Source organism: Odocoileus virginianus, chromosome 13 (assembly GCF_023699985.2).
Source record: "Odocoileus virginianus isolate 20LAN1187 ecotype Illinois chromosome 13, Ovbor_1.2, whole genome shotgun sequence".
Lineage (NCBI taxonomy): Eukaryota > Metazoa > Chordata > Mammalia > Artiodactyla > Cervidae > Odocoileus > Odocoileus virginianus.
Window position 1 is genome coordinate 30432071 of NC_069686.1, and position 25407 is coordinate 30457477.

The 25407-nt window shown below is 37.9% G+C and overlaps 1 protein-coding gene across 1 annotated transcript; it reads left to right on the forward strand.

Annotated features, from left to right (window-relative positions):
- The first annotated feature begins 17273 nt into the window (after positions 1-17273).
- ERMN (ermin) lies at positions 17274-24845 on the forward strand. The gene is made up of 3 exons (XM_020910472.2): positions 17274-17765; positions 18409-18501; positions 21736-24845. Exons 1-3 carry the CDS (start codon positions 17528-17530, stop codon positions 22251-22253), a joined length of 849 nt encoding a protein of 282 aa, XP_020766131.2. The 5' UTR covers positions 17274-17527; the 3' UTR covers positions 22254-24845.
- The last annotated feature ends 562 nt before the right edge of the window (positions 24846-25407 follow it).

A 25407-nucleotide genomic window follows, 5' to 3' on the forward strand; every position in this document is an offset into this window, starting at 1 on the left:
GTTGCTTAAGTTGCTTCCATGTCTTGGTTATTATGTACAGAGCTACAATGAACACTGGGGAGAATATATCTTTTTAAATTAGAGTTTTCTCTGGATATATGCTCAGGACTGGGATTGAATGGCAGCTCTGTTTTCAGAATTTTAAGGTACTGTTCGCCATAAATTAGAACGTTCTTATATTTGGAAAATTTTCTCGTAATTATTTTTTAGAATTTTCATCTCTCTTTTAATTCTTTTTTAAAACTTTCATCTCTGCTTGTATCATTTATCTGATCTTGAATGTTATCTAATTTTTAAAATTAAAGCCCTTAATACATTAATCATAGTTATTATTTTGTAAAATACCAGTTTGGCCTGTCATACCTGAGTATAGTTCTGATTGATTTTTCTCTTCAGGATATGTTTTTTGATTTCTTTTTGGCATGCTTAGTAATTTTTTGGTTGAAAATTAGTCATATAAATAGGTAATAGGCTTTTAGTATAAGGATTTATGTTAATCTGGCTAGTAGTTGGGTTTGTGTTTAGTGTTCACTATAGTATTACAGTGCCAGAGATTTCAAATTCTGCCTTAATTTTATCTCTCATCTTGCCTGTTGGCTTCCCTGTGTAGTTTTCCTCAGAAAGAATCTGTGTCTTGAAGATCCTTCATTGGCAACCCACTATTATACTGGAGTTTCATTGCTGTGGTGGAGATAAGGGGAGCAGAAACATTCACTAATTTTATGACTAAATCTCAGTCCTTTCGGGAGCAGTGTCTCTGGGCTGTTGCCTTCACAAGTGTTTCTGCAATAGCATAGCTTTATAATTTCTCCCCTAGGTAAAACAGGACAGCTAGAGGGGACTGGAGAGATAGGAACGCCCTCCTAAGTGAGAATAAACCTCAGGGAAAATCTTTCCCCGGGAGGGTAGGCCTTCGTTATGAAGAAGACTCTGCGGCATATTTCACTGTTATATGTCTTCCCTTTTTTCTTCTGCCAGAGTCAGTAGATGATCTTTCTCAGATCTTTACCCTGAGAATCTGGGTGGATTTGTGGAAGTAAAGCCCATAAATGTGTAAGGGCACCTCTGAGACTGTACCCACCAGAAATTTCTCCTCTCATACTAATCTTCATTCAGCTTCTAGCAATTTGTCAAAGTTACCATGTGAGTGTTCCTAACAGTTTATGGCTCCAGTACCTTCTGCTCTAAGTTAGCAGATAATAACTGTGCCTCTCTGGATGAACTTTTCTCTCTAGATTTGAGGGTTACGTTTTTGCCCTGAAACCTCATTTCTTTGATAAGTCTAAGAAAAGTCAGTGTTTTTTTTTTTTTTTTAAGGTTATCTAAGATTTTTAATCACAAGGATGGAGGTGATGACGTCTGATCTCATTACATGTTAGAGTTGAAAGTCCTCAATTCTTCTATGTTTAACATTTATAATTCCGAGTCTAAATGTAGAGAATGCGATCAGCCAGTGTAAGGATGAATTAAACAAGAGGAACAGTGACTACATAAGATGTCAACTCATGATATTGACAAGTTGGAAGAAGTTATGAATTTAACCAAAGGTAATATAAAAGAGATAAACTTTAGTTTCTGCCCTTGGGTTCAAAACACTATTTTCAAGGATAGGAAAAGAGAGTTGATCTTTAACAATGGTATCCATGGAGCTTTAGTCATCATTTAGATTACTGTGAATCAATAGAGAGGATCAGTTTCCAAGGTAATTAAAGCACTGCTTCATCTAACTGCTTTGGGTATTACATAAGAATAAAACTTCAAATACATTGGGTTAAAATACTTTGCTTTTTAAAAAATAGTTTTTACTACCTATTTATTTTGGATTATGCTGAGTCTATTGCTGCACCTGGGCTTTTCTCTAGTTGTGACAAGAGAGACTCTCTACTTGGGGTGTGAAGGCTCCTTATTGAGGTGGCTTTTCTTGTTGTGCAAGACAGGTTCTAGGGCTCATGGACTTCAGTAGTTTCAGTTCTTGGGCTCTAGAGCACAGACTCGGTAGTTGTGGTATTGGGGACTTAGCTCCTCTGTGGCATGTGGGATATTCCTGGACCAGGGATTGAACTGGTGTCTTGCAGGTAGACTCTTTACTGCTGAACTACCAAGGAAATGCCCTAAACTGCTTTCATTACTAAAAAAACTTTTTAGAATCTTTAATGTGCTCAAGTTCATCATGATTTTCCATGAGGATAGAGAACCTGTAGCATTTGCCAAATTTATTTGACCATTGATTTGTTTTTGAATTCTGGCCCTGGCATTGAATTGTTATAAAATGCTGAATAAGACATGTGACCTCTAAAGATCTTAGTATTTTTACTTCTAGAATAAGAATAATGATGATTATTGCACAGTTGATGCTATGACATTTACATAGGAATAATGTTTGAAAATGCTTGCCATTATTGCTGAGCACATAAGAAGTTCTGAATAAACATTGAAAGTTTTCTTTGTGTATGCTCAGTCATGTCCAACTCTTTGCGACACCATGAACTATATCCTGCCAGACTCCTCTGTCCATGGGATTGCCCAGGCAAGAATACTGGAGTGTGCTACTATTTCCTCCTCTAGAAGATCTTCCTGACCCGGGGATTGAACCTGAGTCTCCTGCATTGGCAGGTGGATTCTTTACCACTGAGACACCTGGGAAGTCCTTTAAGTTTCCTTTAAGTTATGTTAAAAAAAAAAATTCAGTCATTACCTTGAAAAAGACACTTAGAAATGGGTCATATTTAGAACATCTAGCAACTAATATGATTTAGTCATTTACTAACCAACACATTGCTCTAGGAACAGCCCTTGGATATTGGTCATGCCAGTATCAGGAGGGTGCCAGGTCATGTGCAGTGATGAATACTCAGGGAGAGACTTAGAACCATGGCTTTTTATTAATTGTAATGCAACTATTTTAATATTTTAGTTGACAGTGTGTCTATACTAGTATGTATCTGACCCTTGTCAGCCCTGTACATAGCATACAGCAGTATATTCAGGGAAGAATGTTTGACCGTGTAAAGCTGCTCAGTACAATGTTACATGATGAACAGCCAAAGGAACTAGAGAAGTTTATTCCAGAAAAGGGAAGACTTGGGTGATGGGGGCGGGCATGAAAGCTGTCTTCAAATATCTGAAAGGTTGTCAGGTGGAAGACAGACTAGACTTGTTCTGGGTGGCTCCAAAGAGTTCAATCAAGCACAATTGATGTGTGAAAGCTTTAGGGCATGAAAGTTCACCTCCACGCAGGGATACGTTTTCAGAACTCAGATCAGTTCAAGCATGGCTGCCTCCATGAAGGACTGAATTCTCCATTATTTAAAGATATTCAAAAAGAGAATAGTCAAGTGATTTGAGTGGGTGCTGTAAAAGGAAATTCAACTATTGGACAGTCAGTGTTAAAGGTTCAACTCAAAGATTCCTTCATCCCTGAGTCACTTTGATTCTCTGACCAAGAGGCAGGAGTGTCAGTGCTAATTCTTCCGTTTCTGTGAACTACTTACATACATTATGCCAAGATATTCCCCTCTTTAACCCCCAAAATAAAATGAGAGCAGAGAACTGCATAGGTTAACTAGTGAGATAAGTTGCTGCTAAGTTTGACTATGAGTTGAAAACTTCTTTATTCCTGAAGGCTACTAATCAAAGAGAGACTAATAAAAACAGAGGTGTACCATCATCAAGGTATACACAGCAACTCAAACCTAACTGAGTTCAGCTCATTTTGAAGAAGCTTGTCCAAAGCTTGGCTACTTGCCTGACTCTTTTGCCTCTCTTTATGTCCTAACTTCTGCTTCATGAAACTATCCACTTCTAGGAGGTTTGCGTTTTTCCTCTATAAATGGAATGAGTTGGGTAAGATACTCTGTTTATTCATTTTACTAGCATTTATGAAGTAGGTTGCACTAGTTCTTTGTGATGCAAAGGCACACATCCTGGCTCACCCTCAGGTGCTCTGAGCCCATATCAAGAGAGCGACAAGACAGCTACTGTCCTGGACTACCAACATTGTCTTTAATAAACTCCTCACTGGGTTAAATGAATGGTTGTAGAAGACTGTGAACACTGGAACTCTCTATCTATACACATACTTTTGTTATCCAAAAGCCTGTGTTCAGAGACTGTGAGTGATTAGACATGAGAAAGAAAACAAACCACTGTTTAATCTCTTCCAGTTTCTCCTTAAGGGTGACTATGTGTTCTGAGTCCTGTCATTTTCTTACTCAATTTTTATTTCTCTCTTAGGATTTGGGATGGAAAAAGTGGTAAGTTCCTTCTTAAAATTGGTTGCAAAAGCCAGCCTCAGGCATGAATTTTATTCTCAGCCATAGTCTCCTGAGAGCATAGCCTGGGAGACATCCCCCATTAAATTATGTCTCTTACTGTAGATAATAAAACTAAGTATAATCTTTAGGCTTTTAAGTATACATTAGCTCTTTCCCTCAAAACCAGCCTTTTATAGAGGTTGCTAGAACTTTTCTACCCCTTTAGTCTTTCTGAACCTTGACTTTAAGTAAGGACGTATTGGTTTTATTAGCTCATTTTTTTTTTTTCATTAAAAAGGCAGACAAATGTAAAGATTGTTGCAAGGCTACCCATGAACGCCAGGCTGAATAATGTTAACAATGGGAATTCAACATTGGGATATTATAAAGTGAGAGAAGTAAAGGCTTTTTTTTTTTCCTTAATCACAGCAACAGGTCCATTTTGAGAGCATGTATTAGACACCAGTCACTGAGATCTCTGGATAGGATCTTATTAAACCCTCGCAAGAGGCCTCTGAGAGCACATTCTGTCACGATCTTAGTTTTTCAGACCATACTTGTGACTTTCATGGGTTAAATGATGCCCAAGAGCTGTGGGTGAGGAGGCACATTGAGGGATGGGGTGGGAGTCTACTTGGCTAGAATCTAGGGTTCCTAAAAAGGTAAAACCAGTCATATCCTGTCTGATTACATGCTCCTCCTCTGTTGATGCTTTCTGCTCTGGGATATCTGACCCAAGATATTTACCCCCAAACTAGTCAGAGCTGATCTATAAAACTCTCTATGTGAAGACTGCATTAGCCAACGTGTATTTTACTGAGAGGTTCTGTCCAATGAACAGCCAGGAGCGTGAAGACCAGAATGCTTAGGAAACAGTTTTTTGTGGCACCATTGAGCTTTCTATTTCACTTTCACTTAAACTCTGCCTGTTTGCCAGTAGGTGGCATCTTCTAAAGCAACACTACAATCTGACACTGGTAGAAAACCAGACTCAGAAAACCCAGCTCCTGCATCCCTGATTGTTATTGTTCAGTTGTTAAGTCGTGTCAACTCTTTTGCAACCCTATGGACTGTAGCCCTCCAGACTCCTCTGTCCATGGGATTTCCCAAGCAAGAATGCTGGAGTGGGTTGCCATTTCCTCCTACAGGAGATCTTCCCAACCCAGGGATCAAACTTTTGTCTCCTGCATTGGCAGGCATATTCTTTACCACTGAGCTACCTGGGAAGCCCTAATACTTAATTTAAATAGATAAAAACAGATTTATAAAATAAAGACAAAAAAGGGATCAGACATACATTAAAATGAATTTTTACTGTGACATTCTAATGCCAGAAACTTCTATTGCCAACTCATATCTTGTGTATATATCATAGACCATGAACCAGGTAATATGCAAGATCTGACAATGTATTATTAATAAGTAGCATTGTTGCTGTTATTCAGCTCTCACCATATGTCAAGCACTGTACTGGGTGATCCACATGTATTTTGTTACATGATTTAGTCTTCTCAAAAACCCCATGAGATAGGCATTCTGCAGATGTTCTGAAGTTCTAAAAGTTCCAGGCATGGGGGGAAAGAATAAGCTAAGAATGGAAGTGGGAATCACATTTGGTAACATGGAATACTTCTCTGTGAAAAGTGTAGAGAAAAAGAGACAATCTGGGTGGACTTCCCTGGTGGCTCAGCAGTAGAGAATCCACCAGCCAGTGCAGGGGGTGCGGGTTTGATTCCTGGGTCGGTAAGATCCCTTGGAGAAGGAAATGGCAACCCACTCCAGTATTCTTGCCTGGGAAATTCCATGGACAGAATTTGGCAGGTAGAGTCTATGGACTTTCGAAGAGTTGGACATGAGTTAGCAACTAAACAACAACAATCTGGGGTGATTAATCCAAAAAGTTGTGGTGTTATTTTACAAGGAACTGTTACTGCATATGACATGCAATGGAAGAATGAGCAAAAGCTGAGTTTCTTTGTGTGTGATTATGGAAAAGAGAAAATCTTTTAAGTCATGTTTTTATTGAACCTCTACTATGAAGCATATGAGATTTACTATGGGATTTACCATATTATCATTTGGAGGTGGGAGACAGAGGATTGAGCTGGAGTTGGGGACCAGTTAGAAGACAATTCCAATGGCCCACATCCGTTGGTTGTGTAGATCCTGTAGAATGAGTGTCCGTTCTTCTCCCACATATGGTTCCTGAAGTGCATTTCCCTTTTGACTTCAAGTTTTAGGGGGTAAATGTACTAATCACTAAACAGAGCTTTCAAATTATTGCTCTCCTCACCTAAAGGTCAGGAGAATCTTCACAGCTGTCCAGTGATCCTCATCTGGATTCAGCACAAGGCTTTACAAGAAATTCTAATCTCTCTGCAGATGCATTTCACTCATTGAGAGTGTGTGAATTTTTCCTGCTTACCCTGAGATAGAGTCTTCTGAGCTAAATGACCAGTGGCATTTTAGGAGAAATTATACTTTTTCATGGTCACATCATAGCACCTTGGTACAAACAGAAGACATGACTTGTTTTTCTTTTTCCTGAAGCAAAAATGTGTTTAATTATTTTGTTGCCTTTCTTCTCTGAAAACAACAATGACAACAACAACAACAACAAAACTACATGCTGCCTTAAACTCCTAGTGACATTCACAATAGTTCAGGAGGGATGCTGCTGACAGTAATGTGAGCTTCATACAGTTCTGCTTCCCCAGGAGGATGATACAATGATTTCCAACTACCAAAGAATGTGTATACCTCTACAGTTAAAGTTCTCTTTCTGTGGTTTTATAAACACCTTCACAAATTACTTTTCTATCCCACTAACATATATGGAGTGTAAGTGAATAGAGAAATTGAATAGAGAAACCATTCTTTCCATTAAAGTGCATAAAAAAAATCCCACTGTAAGTAAGACAGGATTATAATTGCCTGGCTAAAAGCTCTCAAGAGCCCAGCTCACTGGGGACACTTCTTCACGCATCTAGGAGAGAATACTCTTAGAACAGGCCAATAGAGTGAAATGATTTCATTTTATGGGGCTTCCCCTTCATCACCTTGTGTGATTGCTCTGCAAGTCTCAAACATAATTCATTTTCTAGTGCAAGGACGGTGAGAGAGAGAGAGAGAGAGAGAGATCTTGGGATCAAGGTTTTCCTAGTTACCTGGCATTTCATACATTTTAGGGTCAGTTTTCACCAAGTCAATGTAGTGGCCATAGTGGCTCACACAGTGATCCCAATTTAAGGCAGAAAGGATGAAACCATGGTACTTATACAGGTGTGTATTATTATGTGAAGCAGAAACCACTACTGTTTGCAATGACCGCTCCCCTCTCCCCACCAATAAGTCATTCTGAAGGGTGTTGATGACTGAAGTTTTCCCAGGGACTATGGGAAGGGACAGGACTGAGGTTACATTAGATCTAAACAACATATGTGTGTCCGTCTCAGGAGCAGCCCCTGCACTGATTCCTACTGAGTGAAAAAGAGCCTTTCAATCATCTAATGCTACCTATCTCCAAAGTCAAATTTCAGAGTTTGGTTTGTAAAAAAATCTGTGCATGTGTAGGTAAGATCGGCCTTCTTTCTCAGATAACAATAAAAACAACATCTCCTCTTTATGATTCTCTCTCATGTGCCAGCCTTGTACTAGGCACCTTGTACACATTAACTTGCTTTTTATTGTCACGTGACAAGGAATGTGTCATCAGTCCTATTAATATGAAGGAACAGGCTCATGTATATTAAGTGGCTTTTCCAAAGCTACAAGGTTAGTAGTCATAATAATAATACCATAACTAACAGTAAAACAATAAAAAAAAAAAATGAATGAATATCTACTATGCCACACTGTGCTAAACAGTTTCACTAAATTAACCCATTCACTTTTTACAATTCTAAGATGAATATTTTATTAGAATCTATCTTCTGCTGATGAAAGATTGGAATCTCTTCAAAAGATCGGCATCTGCTAGTGTCTGGCTTATGTTTGTTCTATAGTCCTTCTCATTGCTTTTACCAATTTTTCTGCTCAAGAGTGGACCCCTGACACAGACGTGGCCCATTGGAGGATTCTATCCCCAAGTTACAACAATTGGCTCAGGAATTAACCTATATCCCAAAGTGGCCCAGTGAGTGCTATCCCAGGGACTTGAGCTGGAGTTATGGAAAAGAAGTGCTCCCTTGTTTTACATGAATATTTATCTTGATAATGCAAGCTTAGGGTGGCCAGGGAAATAGTTGTTATGACCTAGGGAGTATTTACCTGAGGAATAAGAGGAAGTCAGACCAATAAAAAACATAGAGAAAGAATATTTCTGGAAGCTAGAATAATTCTCCTTTCTGTGGAATTTGTCTTCAGTTGAATCTCTTTCACTTTCAGCTAGTGAAACATTATATAACAAAGAAATGGACACCAAGGGTGAAAGGCAGATTATAGACCTTAAGATGTGGGATTGGATCACTAGGAGTGATGAGAAGCAATGAGAATTCTCTCAGTCCTGATTGGGCAACTGACCATCATCACTTTAAACTGTTCCCCTTGAATCTTGATTCAGACCGTTTCCTATTAAAGACTGAATTTTAGGAGACTTGATATAAAAATATCAGGATGCTGGGGAGTTTGTAATTTTCTGCTAGTTCTTAGAAAACTGCTTAAAAAAATCAACAAAATCTGTACTGATGGACAGGTGAGAGAGAAGAAAATCCAATCTTATAAGAGTATGAGAGGTCTTTTTCAGCCAGTATGAAGTAATCCAAGGTAATTGAGATTCAAAAATATATATCCCATGAATAGTTGGAAAAGATGAATTTTCTGCTCAATTTTTCATTTCAATCAATGAAAATGAAGGCAGAGAAAGAAGAAGCTCCATGCATTAGCTTCTTATTGCTGCTGTAACAAATTATCACAGGTGTAATAGCTAAAAACAGTACAGATTTATTCTCTTTTGGTTCTGGATGTTGGAAGTCTAAATCAAGGGTTGTTTTCCTTTCAGAGGCTTTGTATTTCTTGTCCCTGCCCATTTCAGCCTTTAGAGACTACCTGTGTTTCTTAGCTCATGATCCATTCCTTTTATAACTCTAGCCTTTTGCTTTCCTGTCACCTTCTTGTGTTTGTGTGCTAAGTCGCTTCAGTTGTGTCTGACTCTTTGCAACCCTATAGAATAAAGCTCTGTAGGCTCCTCTGTCCATGGGATTCTCCAGGCCAGAATACTGGAGTGAGTTGCCAGGCCCTCCTCCAGGGTATCTTTCCAAACCAGGAATTGAACCCATATCTCTTATGTCATCTGCATTGGCAGATGAGTTCTTTACCAACAGTGCCACCTGGGAAGCCCCTAAGCCTGTGTCATCCCTTTTAGCAGGACCTGGAGAAGGAAATGGCAACCCACTCCAGTACTCTTGCCTGGAAAATTCCATTGACAGAGGAGCCTCGTAGGCTAGAGTCCATGGGATCGCAAAGAATTGGACATGACTGAGCGAATTCACCTCTTCTTCTTCTTGTGATTATTACATTGGATTCAATCTGATAATCCAGGATAATCTCCTTATCTCAAGATCCTTAATTTAATCACCTCTGCAAAGTCCTTTTCACCCTGCAAGGTAACAATTCACAGGGTATGGGAATTAGGGCTTGGACACCAGTGAGGGGTGATCATCATCCATTCTATTGCACTCAGCTGGAGATCTTGTGGGACCGAGAAAAAAATTTCACCTAAATACCTCCTAATAGTCACCCCTTTCTTGGAACGGAGAGAGAAAAGTTACCTATGACATTGTTTAAATCTTCAGACTGAAACAAGTATCAGTACAAAGCCAATTCTGAACTTTCTAATGAAATGGTCTGCTAAATTCACAAAGTTGAAGATTCTTTGAATTTAATTTCTGTTAATCTGCAACTTGAGCACGTGTGATTTGTACACCTGCTCAGGATCACAAAACAGCAGAGCTAGGATTTCATGCCAGGTCATTTGATGCCCAGAGTCCATCCTCTTGATCACACAGGGGTCGCTGATGATAATGCTCATTAGCCCTTTATTTGAGTCCTGTGCTGTGTATAGTCACTCAATCACGTCTGACTCTTTGTGACCCCATGGACTGTAACCTGCCAGGCTCTGCTGTCCATGGGATTCTCCAGGCCAGAATACTGGAGTGGGTTGCAATGCCCTCCTCCAGGGGATCTTCCCAATCCAGGGATCAAACCCAGGTTTCCTGACTTGCAGGTGGATTCTTTACCATCTGAGCCACCAAGGAAGCCTCCTTATTTACAATTCTTGGTTGGTGCTCTCCCTCCTCACCACGCCCCCGCCTGCCTTGGTCACAGGGATTTACTCTGTGGCTTCTTTGTTCAGGGATACACCCTCCTCTAATCCTCTCCAAATTCCTAGCCTGTTTCTTCTGGTACTTTTAAAAAAATGGTAAACAGTGACTCACTGGGAAGACCAGCCCCAGATTCTATGGCTGAAAAGATATTATCTTTCCTGGGACATAAAAAAGACTTAAATAGTTAACCATCCCCTTCCAACCTGACCCACCACCAAGACCGGAAAACATGCTCTTAGTCAGACACTTTGAATTTTCATATTTTGTTACTTTAAATTCTTAAACCTCAAGTACCACCCATGGCTTTACTATTGGCTGCCTGGAAGACACCATCCTTTACTGTAAGACCTTATATTGCCCAAATAAACAGCTGATGCTTCACAGTAGCTTAAATATAAACAGGAGGTATGAAGATGGCACAAGATGGTCAACTTAATCTAATTTACTCTAGGTAGTAGACAATTGTTTTTTGAAGTGAGATATGTGATTACTGATTGATTTTATGATGTTATGATACTTTGTACTTCTGTAACAGTTCACTTTAGCTGGGTTGTCCCTTCAATTTGAAATATTGGTCCCTTAAGTGAACCAAATTAGGTTATCCTATCTCCTTAGCTGAACCTAATATAGCCTTAACATTAATCATTTGGCATTTGACAAGTGAAATGTGGGTATTTACATAACGTAATTTTGATACTTTTTACATTCCCACATGAAGATTCTCTTATTATCATATTTCATTATATATTTCAGAATGGTTACATTTGTATGACATCCTTTACTAAGAATAAGTAAAGAAAAAAATACTCCAGTAAATTATCTTTTAAAAAGTAATGCCTAACTTATGTTTTCTAAGAGTCTCCCTTCTAAAGAAAAAAATACAAATGCAAAAGATAATTTGACCATATTTTTAAACTCAAAATAGGTGATTTTGCACTATGAAGTATACAGAATTGCTTTAGGCTTTGTTCTGACTAACATACTGGAACAGTATCTTTTATACATCTTCTTGGGAAAACCATATAGACTTATTTTTGAAAAGCATTATGGAAAAAAGTGTACATGGAAAAATGTCACAAGCACTTGAAACAAAAATATACTTTTCTGATTATTAGATCAGCTGTCAAATTGATATATTGATATTAAGTGAGGCTTGACAGTATCATACTATATTCTGACTGAAGTGAATTTATTTTCTTCACTAGTTTGTAGTTATAATCTGTTCAGCTGTGGGCTAGACCAAGCCGATTTTCCTTATTACAATATATGCACAATCTAATAAAGCAATGTTGGATATACTAGACTTAAAGGGGAAAGAGAGGTAAGCCAGTTAAAATACTTGGAAATGATACTAATAAACACATTTTGACTTTTAAAAAGATAAAATAGTCATGTTTCATGCAGTGAAGATTATACAATAGTATTTGAATTGAGAATCCTTAATGCAGATTCTAACACACTTTAAAAATCATAGGTTGTTACAAACAATGGTGACAGTGTGCGTCTTGATGAATAAAATACTCTATATTTTATTTGGTAGTTAGATTTATCTTGGAGCTAAATGTTTCTTCTGTTGCCATCTTCTTGTAGGAAAACTTACATGTTACCAAACATTTTAGCTTCCGTTTTATAGAAGTGAACACACTGCTTAGCTGAGGCTGATAGAACTTAAGATCATTCTTCTATATTTATAAACCTAAAATAATTCTAATGCCAGAAGAATTAAACACAAGGTTTAGAAAATAGATAATCCTTGACCCCTAAATTTTAATCCCCATAAAAACTAAGCTATAAGTTGCAAGTTGTTACAGGATCATTGAAATCTAAGAGAGAGAGAGACCAAAATCTGCTGTGTCCCTGAACTGAAGTGCTTAGAGGTCTTGGAACTGACAGATGTTGGAGACAGGACTTTATGGCTAATATGAGCGGTTCTTTATTTCTGTGTTTACTGCTGGGAATTAGGTTGAATTAGTGCTGCCCTTAAGGATCTCACAATCTAATATGAACCCAAACATTCCTAGCATTGGTCTTAATCCCCTCATCTGACTCCCCCAATATATTCTTCTTGTCCTAGATCCTAGACTGTTCTAAATCAGTGAGGGTGGACAAACCTGCTCCTGAAGCTCTGGACTCTGATTCTTGAATTAAGAGAACAGCTCTGTCAAACCTGGTGGGAGAAAATTCCCTGATCCTCCCAACCCTATCCTCAGCGCCTGGGTGTCTGTCTCGGGAAGATCTTGATTCTACTTCAGGTCGTCTGTTGCCCTTTCCAGGATAGAACTGCTTCTGCAGCCTATGCAGTTAATTCATCAGGTTGGTGGAGCCCAGTGGTGAAGCCCTTTGCGGGCCCATGGAAACATCAGCACCCAGACCAGAGATGGTTCTCAGCTTCATCTAAGTTGCAAACTCTCAACAGTAGGTTTACTTGAGCTGTGTGACCTTGAGCAAGTTTCTTAATCTCTCTGTGCTGAATTTTTCTATTCTGCATAATGAGGCTAATAATAGCACCTCCCTTACAGAGCTGTTTTGAAGATCAAATGTGTTACTATTTGTGAAGCAGCTGAACAGTGCCTGACTTATAATAAATGCTATGTGAAAGTTTGTAAATAAAAATATTAAAAACAAACAGATGAAGAGCATTAGTATGTGCCATGCCAAAATATGTCTCTTTGACATAAGGATTATTTTGAGCTAATTATTTTTGAGAAGTAGCAGGAGATGCAAGCGACACTAGGTTCATCCCTGGTTGGGAAGATGCCCTGGAGTAGGAAATGGTAATCCACTCCAGTATTCTTGCCCTGGAAATCCTATGGACAGAGGAACCTGGTGAGCTACACACACAACACATACATTGTTAAAGTAATTAAACAAGGTGGCCCTTGGACTAATGTGGGTCTAGTGTCTGGACATGGAACCACAGACTAGTGCCAAATAGGAAAAGGAGCACGTCAAGGCTGTATATTGTCACCCTGCTTATTTAACTTATATGCAGAGTACATCATGAGAAACCCTGGGCTGGAGGAAGCACGAGCTGGAATCAAGATTGCCTGGAGAAATATCAATAACCTCAGAGATGCAGATGACACCACCTTTATGGCAGAAAGTGAAGAAGAACTAAAGAGCCTCTTGATGAAAGTGAAAGAGGAGAGTGAAAAAGTTGGCTTAAATCTCAACATTCAGAAAACTAAGATCATGGCATCTGGTCCCGTCACTTCATGGCAAATAGATGGGGAAACAGTGGAAACAGTGGCTGACTTTATTTTGGGGGGCTCCAAAATCACTGCAGATGGTGATTGCAGCCATGAAATTAAAAGGTGCTTGTTCCTTGGAAGGAAAGTTATGACCAACCTGGACAGCACATTAAAAAGCAAAAACACTACTTTGCCAACAAAGGTCCGTCTAGTCATGGCTATGATTTTTCCAGTGGTCATGTAGGGATGTGAGAGTTGGACTATAAAGAAAGGTGAGTGCCGAAGAATCAATGCTTTTGAACTGTGGTATTGGAGAAGACTCTTGAGAGTCCCTTGAACTGCAAGGAGATCCAACCAGTCCATCCTAAAGGAGACCAGTCCTGGTGTTTATTGGAGGGACTGATGTTGAAGCTGAAACTCCAACTTTGGCCACCTGATGTGGAGAGCTGACTCATTTGAAAAGACCTGATGCTGGGAAAGATTGAGGGCAGGAGGAGAAGGGGATGACAGAGGATGAGATGGTTGGATGGCATCACTGACACAATGGACATGGATTTGGGTGGACTCTGGGAGTTAGTGATGGACAGGGAGGCCTGGCGTGCTGCGGTTCATGGGGTTGCAAAGAGTCAGACACGACTGAGCAACTGAACTGAACTGAGTGTCTGGTGGCCTACATAAGCAAACCAAAGTAAAAGCATGTAAATGCTTCAAGCTTACAAGATCAAAATGTTAAGGACAGCCAGTCACAAACAACCAAATAGCTTTGAAGCTATGAAAGTGTGAAGGTGTTAGTTGCTCAGTTGTGTCCGACTCTGCGACCCAATGGAATGTAGCCTGCCAGTCTTGTCTGTCCATGGAATTGCTGTGTGGCTCAGGAAACTCAAACAGGGGCTCTGTATCAACCTAGAGGGATGGGGTGGGGAGGGAGATGGGAGGGAGTTTCAAAAGGGAGGGGATATATGTATACCTATGGCTGATTCATGTTGAGGTTTGACAGAAAACAGCATAATTCTGTAAAGCAATTATCCTTCAATAAAAAATAAATAAATTTAAAAAAAATACTGGAGTGGGTATCCATTCTTTCTCCAAAGGATCTTCCCAAACCAGGGACTGAACCCAGGTCTCCTGCATTGCAGGCAGATAATTTACTATCTGAGCCACCAATCAATAATTTCCTTACTTCCTTCTGCCTTTTCTCTGTAAAAGTCTCCACATTTCCTGTCCTGTGGAGTGCTCCTAGACACTTCCAGTTCAACATTACTCAATTAGAATTAATTTTTGCTCAGAAAAACCTCTTAAAAAATTTAAAATTCCTCAATTTACTTTTTAACAATATATTTAAACCTCTATTCCCTTTTCTCATGAATCTATCCTTTATTACAGATAGATTATTTTGATAGATTACTTGACCTCAGACAAGATTTCAGAAGCAGGTAGAGGGAAATTAATTTTCTACATGTACAGAAACAAATAATCAGTGTGTTAGAGTGCGTGACAGTGTGTTAGAGAGCAGCTGGAAATGACAAGGAAGAGATTTCTAGAATCTCAGTTTGTCCTCCAAGTATATGGGAGAAAAGGGTGAGACCAGAGTGCCTTGTATTTGTCATCCCTGATGTAGACCCTAATGGACTTAACCCTAGACGCAGTTTTAAAGGTGATATATGCACGATCACTTTCTAACCTGTTCTTCTTCCCTTTAGAAAAGATCCAAAATGTATCCTCTAGGGAGTAACATTTATTCATTTACTCAATGGTAATTTTTTTCTTTATTGAGTACCTACTTATTTAAAGGAAGGTGCTACATGTTGGGGACACACGTAAAGAAGTTAACCACGGTCCCTGTCCAGATAAAGCTCAGATTCTACTTGGTGAAAGAGACATTAAGCAGATAATTGTGCAATTACTTATTTAATCACAACTGTGAAGAGCATTCTGAAGGACAAGATAATGTGTAACAGGAGTCCCATTCTAATCCTGTGGGTCAGGAAAAGTGACTTTAAAGAAAATTTCAACTGAGAGTTGAGCACTTAGAGGAGCCCGTTAGGCCAGAGGTTTGGCCTTGAGGAAGAGAGGGCATTCCAAGCTGAGGGAGCAGCATGAACAAAGGCTCTGGAATTATTTTGCATTAGAGGAGATTGAACAAAGAAGAATTAGAATAAAAAATAGTGCAAATGAACTTATTTATGAAACAGAGTTACAGATGTAGAAAACAAATTTATGGTTAAAAGGATGGAAAGCAGGAAGGGCAAACTTGGGAGATTAGGATTCACATACATACACTACCATATATAAAATAGGCAACCCTGTTGGCTCAGAAGGTAAAGAATCTGCCTGCAATGCAGGAGACCCAGGTTCGATCCCTGGGTTGGGAAGATCTCCTGGAGGAGGGCATGGCAACCCACTCCAGTATTCTTGCCTGGAGAACTCCATGGACAGAGGAGACTGGCCAGTTATAGTCCCTGAGGTTGCAAAGAGTTGGACATGACTGAGCAACTGGCTTTTCACATATAGATAACTAATAAGGACCTACTGTATAGCACCGGAAACTCTATTCAATACCCTGCAATGGCCTATATGGGTAAAGAATCTAAAAAAACAGTGGATATACTGATTCACTTTGCTGTATAGCAGAAACTAACACAACATTGTAAATCAACTATTCACCAGTAAAAATTAAAAAAATAAAACACCATGGTGGAATTAAAGCAACACTAAAAATAAGGACAGATGATTGTCTACAAGAAATCCACACACAAAGAATTAATATCTTACCTTAAGAAAGAAGGAGTGGTAGGTGACAGATGTTTTATATAATCACCTGTTTCCCCCAAGGGCAGACAGTGTTGGTATCTTATCATTTTACAAGCATCATGCAATATCAGTAGGGGATACTGAAAGTAATTCTGATTGGGGAAAGGGAAAATCTCATGAAGGCAATTATTCTAGGGTTTTATAGGATGAATTGAGCTGTTATAGAAGTGAATAAACTAAAATAAGAAGCTATAGACCAAATAAATTACTCTGAAATATAAAATTTTTGATACTAGCCAAATGGCAGAATTTGTGTTTATTTTTTCTTAGGTCTATTTCCGTGGGTTCCTGAAAGCACAGTGTGGAATCTGCTGCCAGAGCGATGTACAATAAAGTTGCCCTGTTTACAGGTTTTTGATAAGCTGTTTTTATTCTTTAATAAATAAGAAATGATGCCATTGTCCTTTACAAAATAGCTGAGGTTTTACTTGAACAAAATCTGTTTGGAAATGTTAAGCTGGTTACACAGAACTAATATGCCTCAAGGTGGTCATTCTCTCTGGATTAAAGCTGTGGAACAATTGTGGCTCCTGTTACAAGGAAAATGACAAAGGACCATTATGAAAAGGGACAAAAATCTCTGTTCCCAGAGGGGGACTGACAAGCTGAAAGTCCCCCTCTACATGCCAACACAAAAGCCTGATTGCCTTGGATTGTTTGCTTATGTAAATCAAAAGACTGCCATTAATTCTGCAAGTGGAACTGCTGAGCAACAAACAAGGTGGTGATTGGCTGGATTCTTGCTCATAGATTGGTGTAAATCTGACAAATTCTATTACTTTTGTTCTACTCTCTATCTGGATACCTTTAGGAAAAGAAGCTTCTTATTATGCCCTAAAGTAAATAATTTGTGTTCTTAGAGTAAGAGTTGGATTTGAAGGCAAGAGAATTTATCAAGGATCAAGGATCTTCCCCAAAGCTCTCTAAAAGTGGGACTCAACTGTACATTATGACAGACGTACCAGTGACATTCAGTCAGGTGGAGTGTAATGGGGATACACCCCCTGAAAACGGTCAACAAAAGATCACTAAAATCACAGAAGAAGCCAGTGACGTGGATGGCACCCCACCATACTGCAGGGTAGAACCTAGACTTGATGTACCCACAGAAAGAAATCAGGAGAAAAGTGAAAAATTACAAGAGGACATACTGCTCAGCTCGTCCATGGATGAGAAGATTCTAAAAGGTAAAGCATTTTCCTTCTCTCTAATTTGCTTTGATTTGATTTGTGAACTCACTCAGGAGTCTTTGGATAAACTGTTGTGAAGGAGTAAATGGCACATCCTTCCGCTCTTGTCCTTGCCCAAATGTGGCCCCTTATCCTACTGGGGCTTCAGAGCATAAGGACTAAACCTCTGCCTTGGGTCAAATCCAAGCTCATTTATTTGAGAGTTCTGTCATCCTGGATAACTTTCCTGGCCTCCTGAAGCCTTAGTTGTCTCATTAGAAGAAGGCGGATAATAGTGCTGAATTTGTAGAGTTATTGTGAAAATTACTGCTTGTTAAATGTTAACTTCTGTTATTTATTATTATTATAGCTCCATTATTATTTGGTTAAAGGAAATTTGTAAATTCAATTTTTCTTTCTAAATCTACCTGAAACTATAAGAATTCATGGTACTATACCTTATACAGACATTAAAGAAAAGATTATCATTATGTTTATAAGAACTCAATGAAGAAATGAGTTCGAAGAGTGAAATAGTTATTTTAGTGACCACAAAAAAAAAAAAAACCTAAAACTATCTTATTAGAGTCTAAATTGGTAATTTATTTATCTTAAACTACTTAAATGTTAAAATATTTATCTTATGGGGTTTTCCCTCCAGAAAAACCAGAAGAGAAGCTCTATGTTGTTCATAAGGCTATCACAGATCTTTCTCTCCAAGAAACAAGTGTTGATGAAATGGCATTGAGAGAAGGTAAGAAGAACTTCCATTTTGTACACAGAAATTGTTTGACTGGATATGGAGGGCAGTTTTTGCATGGGATGTTGTGTGAGTGTGATATTAAAAAAGGAATCCAGAAGTCATTTTTGAAGTCATGCTGTTCTAGGCAGATAAGGGAGTCTGGACTTATCTGTGGGTTTTACCTTAGAAAGCATTATAGACTCTTTAAGACTGAAACTGCATGGATCTGTATAATTGCTTGGCACACTTTGACTTGATGATATGACATCTGCGTCTTAATAAGTTAGTCAACTGTATCAATCTTTCCTTTTGATTTAGTGTCTTCAAGCCTGTGTCAGGCACCTTGCAAACTGTAAATGTTTCAAAAATTGATTTATCCTAAAAGTTTACCATTGGCATACAGTTTGAAATAATCTTATAAATTTATTTGATCTATAGGAAAATTCTAGGCCTCTGATGTAATCACAAAATGGTTACCTAATTCTTGTCAAAGAAATCTTCTGAGTGATGAAGTTAATTCTAATTGTGTCCTTTCAGAAAATGCCTGAGTAAAAAGAACATGGATTTTTAAATGATTATATTATTTTACAAATAAACTCAAGAGTCTAAGAGACACAGTGTTTCAGACTTCTAAGGAAACATTCAAATACTTTCCAAATAAAGTGCAAGATAAAAATCTATTAATTAATTATTCATATCCTCTCTTGCAAGCATAAACATCTTATCTCAAAATTGAAACCAGCTTGGTAGACCTAAGTGACTTAGCTTATTTAGGCTCTTAACAAGCAAAACACTGAAGAATTATTGATTGAAATATTAGGACATCACATAAAATAGTAGATGCCAAGGTTTTTGGCAGTTTCCTGAGTTTGTCCACCTTGTCTGGACACCTCTCAGACTGCAGACTGCAGACAGTGGTCTACTGTATAGTCACTCAAGGAATAATGTCATAAGCAGCGGTCATTGCCAAGCTTTTACATTATCACAGTTAATTTGTAAAACCTAGACCCTATGAAATGAACTAAATAATCTCTTGCCCTAACCCTTCTGCTGCCAGTGAGCAAGCAAACTCTCAAAGACAGAGATCTCAACTTTTATCTAGAGTCCCTTTCAAATTTCTGACCAGAAGGTCAGCTGGAGACAATAGTTCTCTAAGATCTTTCATTTTCTTTAAATAAAGAATAAAAGCAGTCTGGATTTTTAAAAGCGGATAGTCTCAGGGTGAATTTTTCCCTGCATGAATCCTTTTGTGTTTGGTGGAACATATGTTTCTGCTGTAGGGTTAGAAGGACACATTTTGGTATCTTTTATTTTCGCAGTGGCAAACAGCTAAAAAGTCTGGAGAGAATACTCTTGGGTTGAAAAACAGGAAAATGTTAAAAATACTGAGAAAAATACTATACTTTAAAGACAGAAGTAATTTCAAGCATGACAACTATGCCCGAGTCATGAATATGAGACAAAAGATCAGTTTCTTTGGTTCTTGTGAAAAAAAAAAAAAAGAAAACCAAACAAGATTATAGTAAACATTATAATGTGTGTTTATTTATAATGTAAAGAATACTGACTGGATGCCAGTGGCCTGATAGGAGCTGTGCACAAGTAAAGAGGAGTGATGATCCATCTTCACTTCTATCTGTTTGTGTAACTTTACAATTATAGTTAGAAAAATAAAATGAAAAGAGAATGAAAAATCTTTGATGGAAATGGACTTGTTAACATCTTTCAGTGAAAATAGGAAGCTGTGGAGGAGAAAGGCAAAGAGAAGCAGTGACTCTCATTTTGTTTAAAGACTCTAGTATTCTTGTCTGGGAAATCCCATGGACAGAGGAGCCTGGCAGGCTATAGTTCATAGGGTTGTAAAGGACTCGGACATGACTTAGCAACTAAACAACAACAACAATGGTGTTGAAAGAGAATAGTGAACACAACCCTGAGTCAAGCACACTGCAGGCTGAAGCTTCCCACTGAAGTCCTTTAAGGGTGAAAGCTCTGAAAACAATCTCTACTCTCTCCTTATTAATTGGTTTTTGCATGCTCAATAAATGTTAGTGAGGATATGCTGATAGGATCTGTTTGAAAAGTGAAATTTACAGTGAATTAAATGAGCCTTTTTAAAGTCTCTACATGGTACCAAACCACTTGAGTTAATTAGTTGTCCGCTAAGGACGAGTCTAAAACAATAGGCTAATCTAGCATTAGGTAGATATGACCTCAATGTGATTTTTAAATTATGACTTGCTAGCAATCGGTGGCAGAACCTAGACTATATTGTGTGTCCTTTGGTGGACTTGGCACCTTGATTAGCCCAGCACCTGTCTCTTGGCCATCTGTGGCTGCCTGCTCCTTCTCCACACCTGGTACTTTAGGATAACTCTGAGAAGCATGGTGGCAAATACTGAATTTGCTACTCTGAATGAGACCAGTCATTAGCAGTCATTATTTCATTATTTTTGCTGTTGGAGGTCTTTTTTCATTGTGAGATATTTTTCTAATTTTCTTTGAGGAATACCCATGTGTGGTTAGGAAATAGTTCCCTGTGTTTTTTAAACATATTCATATACCCAGTCATGATAAGCTAGACAGGATTTTTAAAAGTATGTCTCATGGAATACCAGTCTCACTAGATATAGTTGTTGTTCAGTCACTAGTTGTTGTTCAATTGCTAAGTTGTGTCCAACACACCAGGTTCCTCTGTCCTCCACTATCTCCCCGAGTTTGCTTGAGTTCATGTCCATTGAGCCAATAATGCTATCTAACCATCTCATCCTTTGCCACTCCGTTCTTCTTTTGCCTTCAATCTTTCCCAGCACCAGGGTCTTTTCCAATGAGTCGGCTCTTAGGATCAGGTAGCCAAAGGACTGGAGCTTCAGTTTTAGCAACAGTCCTTCCAAAGAATATCCAGGGTTGGTTTCCTTTAGGACTGACTGGTTTGATCACCTTGCAACAGTAGTCCATATCAAAAATTTCCATAGTCAAATGAGGTTGGGTTGCTGGATCCTAATATTCATTAGCATTTTAAAGGTTCAGATAAATTCTGAGGAAGCTTATTTGTGTTTAATGCGGTGTTTTCTGAGATAATTTGATGGGGTAGCCTGTTCCATTGTGTAAAACACATTAATAACCCACAGAACAATATCTCATAAAATATATGCTGGAAAATGGTTGTACAGAAATATAATCTGGAGAATATGTGGGTATTTTGAAATCTCTACACATATCAACTACCAATTGATTTTGCTATAGGGCATCAGTGGGAGAAGATTCCATTGAGCAGCAGCAACCAAGAAATAAGCAGACAAAAGGAAAGGATTGCTGAACAACCTCTAGAGGAGAGAGAAGATGAGGAGCTGGAGAACACAGCTCTTCAGGCAACTGAAATTGAATGGTTAGGATTTCGGAAACCTAGCCAGGTTGATGTGTCACATTCCAAGCAGGATGAGGAGCAAGAGGTTTGGGATGAAGAAATTAATAATGATGATGATGATGATTGCAAAGATGATGAAGATGAAGTTCGTGTGATAGAATTTAAGAAAAAAAATGAAGAGGATACTCAATTAAAAGAGGAAGGTGATGCAAGTGAGGACTCCCCACTGAGCAGCCCCAGTTCCCAACCTGTCACACCTGATGAGCAGCCAACCTTCGGGAAGAAGGGTGACTTCTCCAGAAATGCTTATTCAAGATACAATACGATATCCTATCGGAAAATCAGAAAGGGGAACACCAAGCAAAGAATCGATGAATTCGAGTCTATGGTAAACTAACTGGAACTGAGAAGTTCTCATGCCCACTAAAGCAAAAGCTAATTCGGTTTTCCTGATATGTATCTTTGTTGCCTTATTTGACTTGCTCCCTTTAAAGAAGTGGAAGCTGAATCTCTGTTTCACTGTAGGGTAATGTGGAAATAACCCTAGTAAAATTTCAGTCTGGTAATCTCAAATCAAGAAGCTTTAGGCTCGTTCTTGGACATTTGTTTTTTAAAACTTCACTAACATAGCCTTATGTGCTAAGCACTAAACAGTGAGCACCACTGGGAAATACAGCATTTAAAAGTTTGGCTTTAAAGTAGCAAAGCTGGGAAATGTAGTCATCAAATGAAAGAGAACTATTTGAAATGAAATGTAGTTCTTTTTATGTCTTTCTTCCAATACATCGAGGGGGATAGAAAGTCTGGTATCAAATCTCTCTTTATTTAAAATGTGATTTTATAGACTGTGGCAATAAACTTTCCAAAATACTTTGCCTTTCCTATTATCTTTGGATTTTAAGTTGTTTTTCTTGGCATCTACAGAGTGAAATTCTGTATAGGTCGCCTTCCTAGGTGTTACCATTCACTGAATTTTCTCACTAGAGGGGCTGAGCAATTGTCAGGCAGGAGAATTCTGTTTACTAAATGTTGGCTTTATGCTCTCCAGATGAATTAAACCCATTGTGAGATTGCTAGAAGGAGGGGTTGGAAGATTTGTGGGCAATTGACTAAAGAGTTATATCAGATAGTTTATTTCTGAAACAGAAAACAAAATCTTGTCTAGCACAGTTAAAGTCATTAAACATGAAAATGACAGCTTTAGCACAATTTTAAGAAAATACCCCTCTCTATTACTACACTTTCTCTTATTAACAGAATCTCAGAATAATTTTCTTTCCTTAGAAACCTGAGACAACTCTAGTCATAACTGTACTAGTTACTATGAAAATGGAAATAATATCTTAGAATATTTTCAAAGTAGAGTGTGAGTGTGTATTTTTAGTGAGAAAGCTCTGATGGTTGTTGGGAATATATAATTTACTGGACCTCAGCCCAAATCAAGATGCTTAAAACTGTGCTTGTGAAGCTTCACTCAAACCAATGTGTCAAATAATGTATTGAATATTTATGAAAGGGAGAATCTATATTTATATTCTTAGATCCATAATTTTTCATTTCATGCTTCTATATATATTACCCTCAACTTTCTGTCACCACAGATAAAGACATTTTTTTGGCCCTGGGAATAAAAAGACAATTCCTTATTGTCTGAATGTAATACAGTCTTCATTGTACTATTCAAGCCTTTGTTTATTTATTTTCATTTTGTGAAAAAAACTGGGTTAGCCCTTCTCAGATTATTGCTTACTTATGTGTAACAAATCCCACACATTCTAAAGGCACTTTCTTTAATTCTCTATTGTCATATAATATGTTTCCATAGTATCATACACCATTATTTAGTGTTATTGAGACTCAATTTTGAATTTTTCCTTTTATTTTTTTCAAGCAGATACTTTATAACCTGACCATATCAAAGTCTGTCCTGCTTAGTCTATAGAATCTATACATTTTATTCTTGACAATGTGTTTTCAGAATAAAGTCAGGAAAATCAAGTCTTTATTGATAAGTTTAAGTAGAAAGATTGATGCACTAGGACAATTACCTGTTTAGTGCCTTTAAATCTTTTTACCTGGACAACCTATTTTCTTTTTTGGATTACTGGTGACCCCTATAATTTTCTACTTAACTTCAAAGCACAGTATTGTATTATCCATCATAGGACAGGACCAATTGTTAACCCACAATCAACAGAGCCTGTATTTTGAATTATTTCGGCAGAGGTGGCGAATTCCAGTGGCACTTGAGTGAGGTGTGTGGTCTGTGGTCATTTGATGTGGCCAATCAACTGTCTCTAACTGGGCTCCAAAATTTAGTAACCCTGGCCCCTTTAGCTTTGTGATATCTTACCAGATGATTAACCAACTATGAAAGATTTTGTCAACAAGACTATTTCAGGGTATGTTCAATGAGTAAATGCTTAATGCTCACAGAGGAGGCAATGTAGTTGCAGAAGAACATTGAAACTATTATTTGGCATCAGTGCTCATTGCCCTGTGCTGCCTTGTTACCGTATACCCCAGAATTAAGTAACCATAAGTACAGAACAGTGAGAGGTGGCTCTGTGACTCTTTCTAACTTAGGAAAGACAAAGGTCTGGTTCCAGTTGTAGGGGGTGGGTATTTAACATTTGAAAAGCATATGGGACACATTAAGAATACAAATTGGGAGCTACATGTGAAGGCTTACTGCCTTTGGGATTCAAGGTTCAGGGATGGAAGAAGGACTCTGGTAGCTCTTAGCAGGGAGCACTGATTTCTTATGAAAATGCTGATATTTCTTGAATGACTTTTTATTTTCCTTAGATGCTGGGTGAACAGGAAGTAATAACAGCTCTATTTCTCTGTCAATATAAAACTTACCCTTCATATAATGCTACCTTTAAAGACACAGCATGTATATCAGACTCTATTGATCTACCTATTAACAGTTTAAACAAAGAACTTCTGTGTTTGCTTGTTCTCAATAAAAGTTTGTATCCTTGTTTTTTTGGTGTCTAAATTTTACTTTCTCTAGTTGCCTTTTAAAATTTAGAAGAACGCTTGCACATCAGCAGCTATTAAGACCATCAATAAATGCTTTTTCAAAAATCAAGAGAACACCTTAATTCATTTTCATTATTTACTTCAAAAAGGTCTCAAAATATTTGTATATGAAATTGCAAAAAGAATTTCTGATGGGTAGATATGTAATGTTCATGAAACATTTTTATTATTTTTACAGGAACTGAACTATTGTTTTAGATGCATCTTAATTCCAACAACTTGAAACATATATATATATATATGTATATATATATATATATATATATATATCTTTGTAGTCTCTAAAGTAAAACATTGCTGTAAACTATGCTGACGTTTTTATAGTAATTGTTTTATGTATTTACATGATGTAGTACTTTTGGAACATTTTCAAATGGAGAATGGGCATTTAAGTTTTTCAAAATGATAGAAAGACATTTAAAATAAGTAATAATAGAGAATTATAGAAAAAGAAGAAACACCAGCATATCATAAAGAAAAAATATGTCTGACCATATGAGAAA

Excerpts from the sequence above, each read along its gene's own strand:
- ERMN (XM_020910472.2), top strand. The coding sequence starts at position 17,528 with ATGACAGACGTACCAGTGACATTCAGTCAGGTGGAGTGTAATGGGGAT. Across the intron at positions 17,766-18,408 it reads GGATGAGAAGATTCTAAAAG|AAAAACCAGAAGAGAAGCTC; the intron begins GTAAAGCATTTT and ends TTTTCCCTCCAG. Across the intron at positions 18,502-21,735 it reads TGAAATGGCATTGAGAGAAG|GGCATCAGTGGGAGAAGATT; the intron begins GTAAGAAGAACT and ends ATTTTGCTATAG.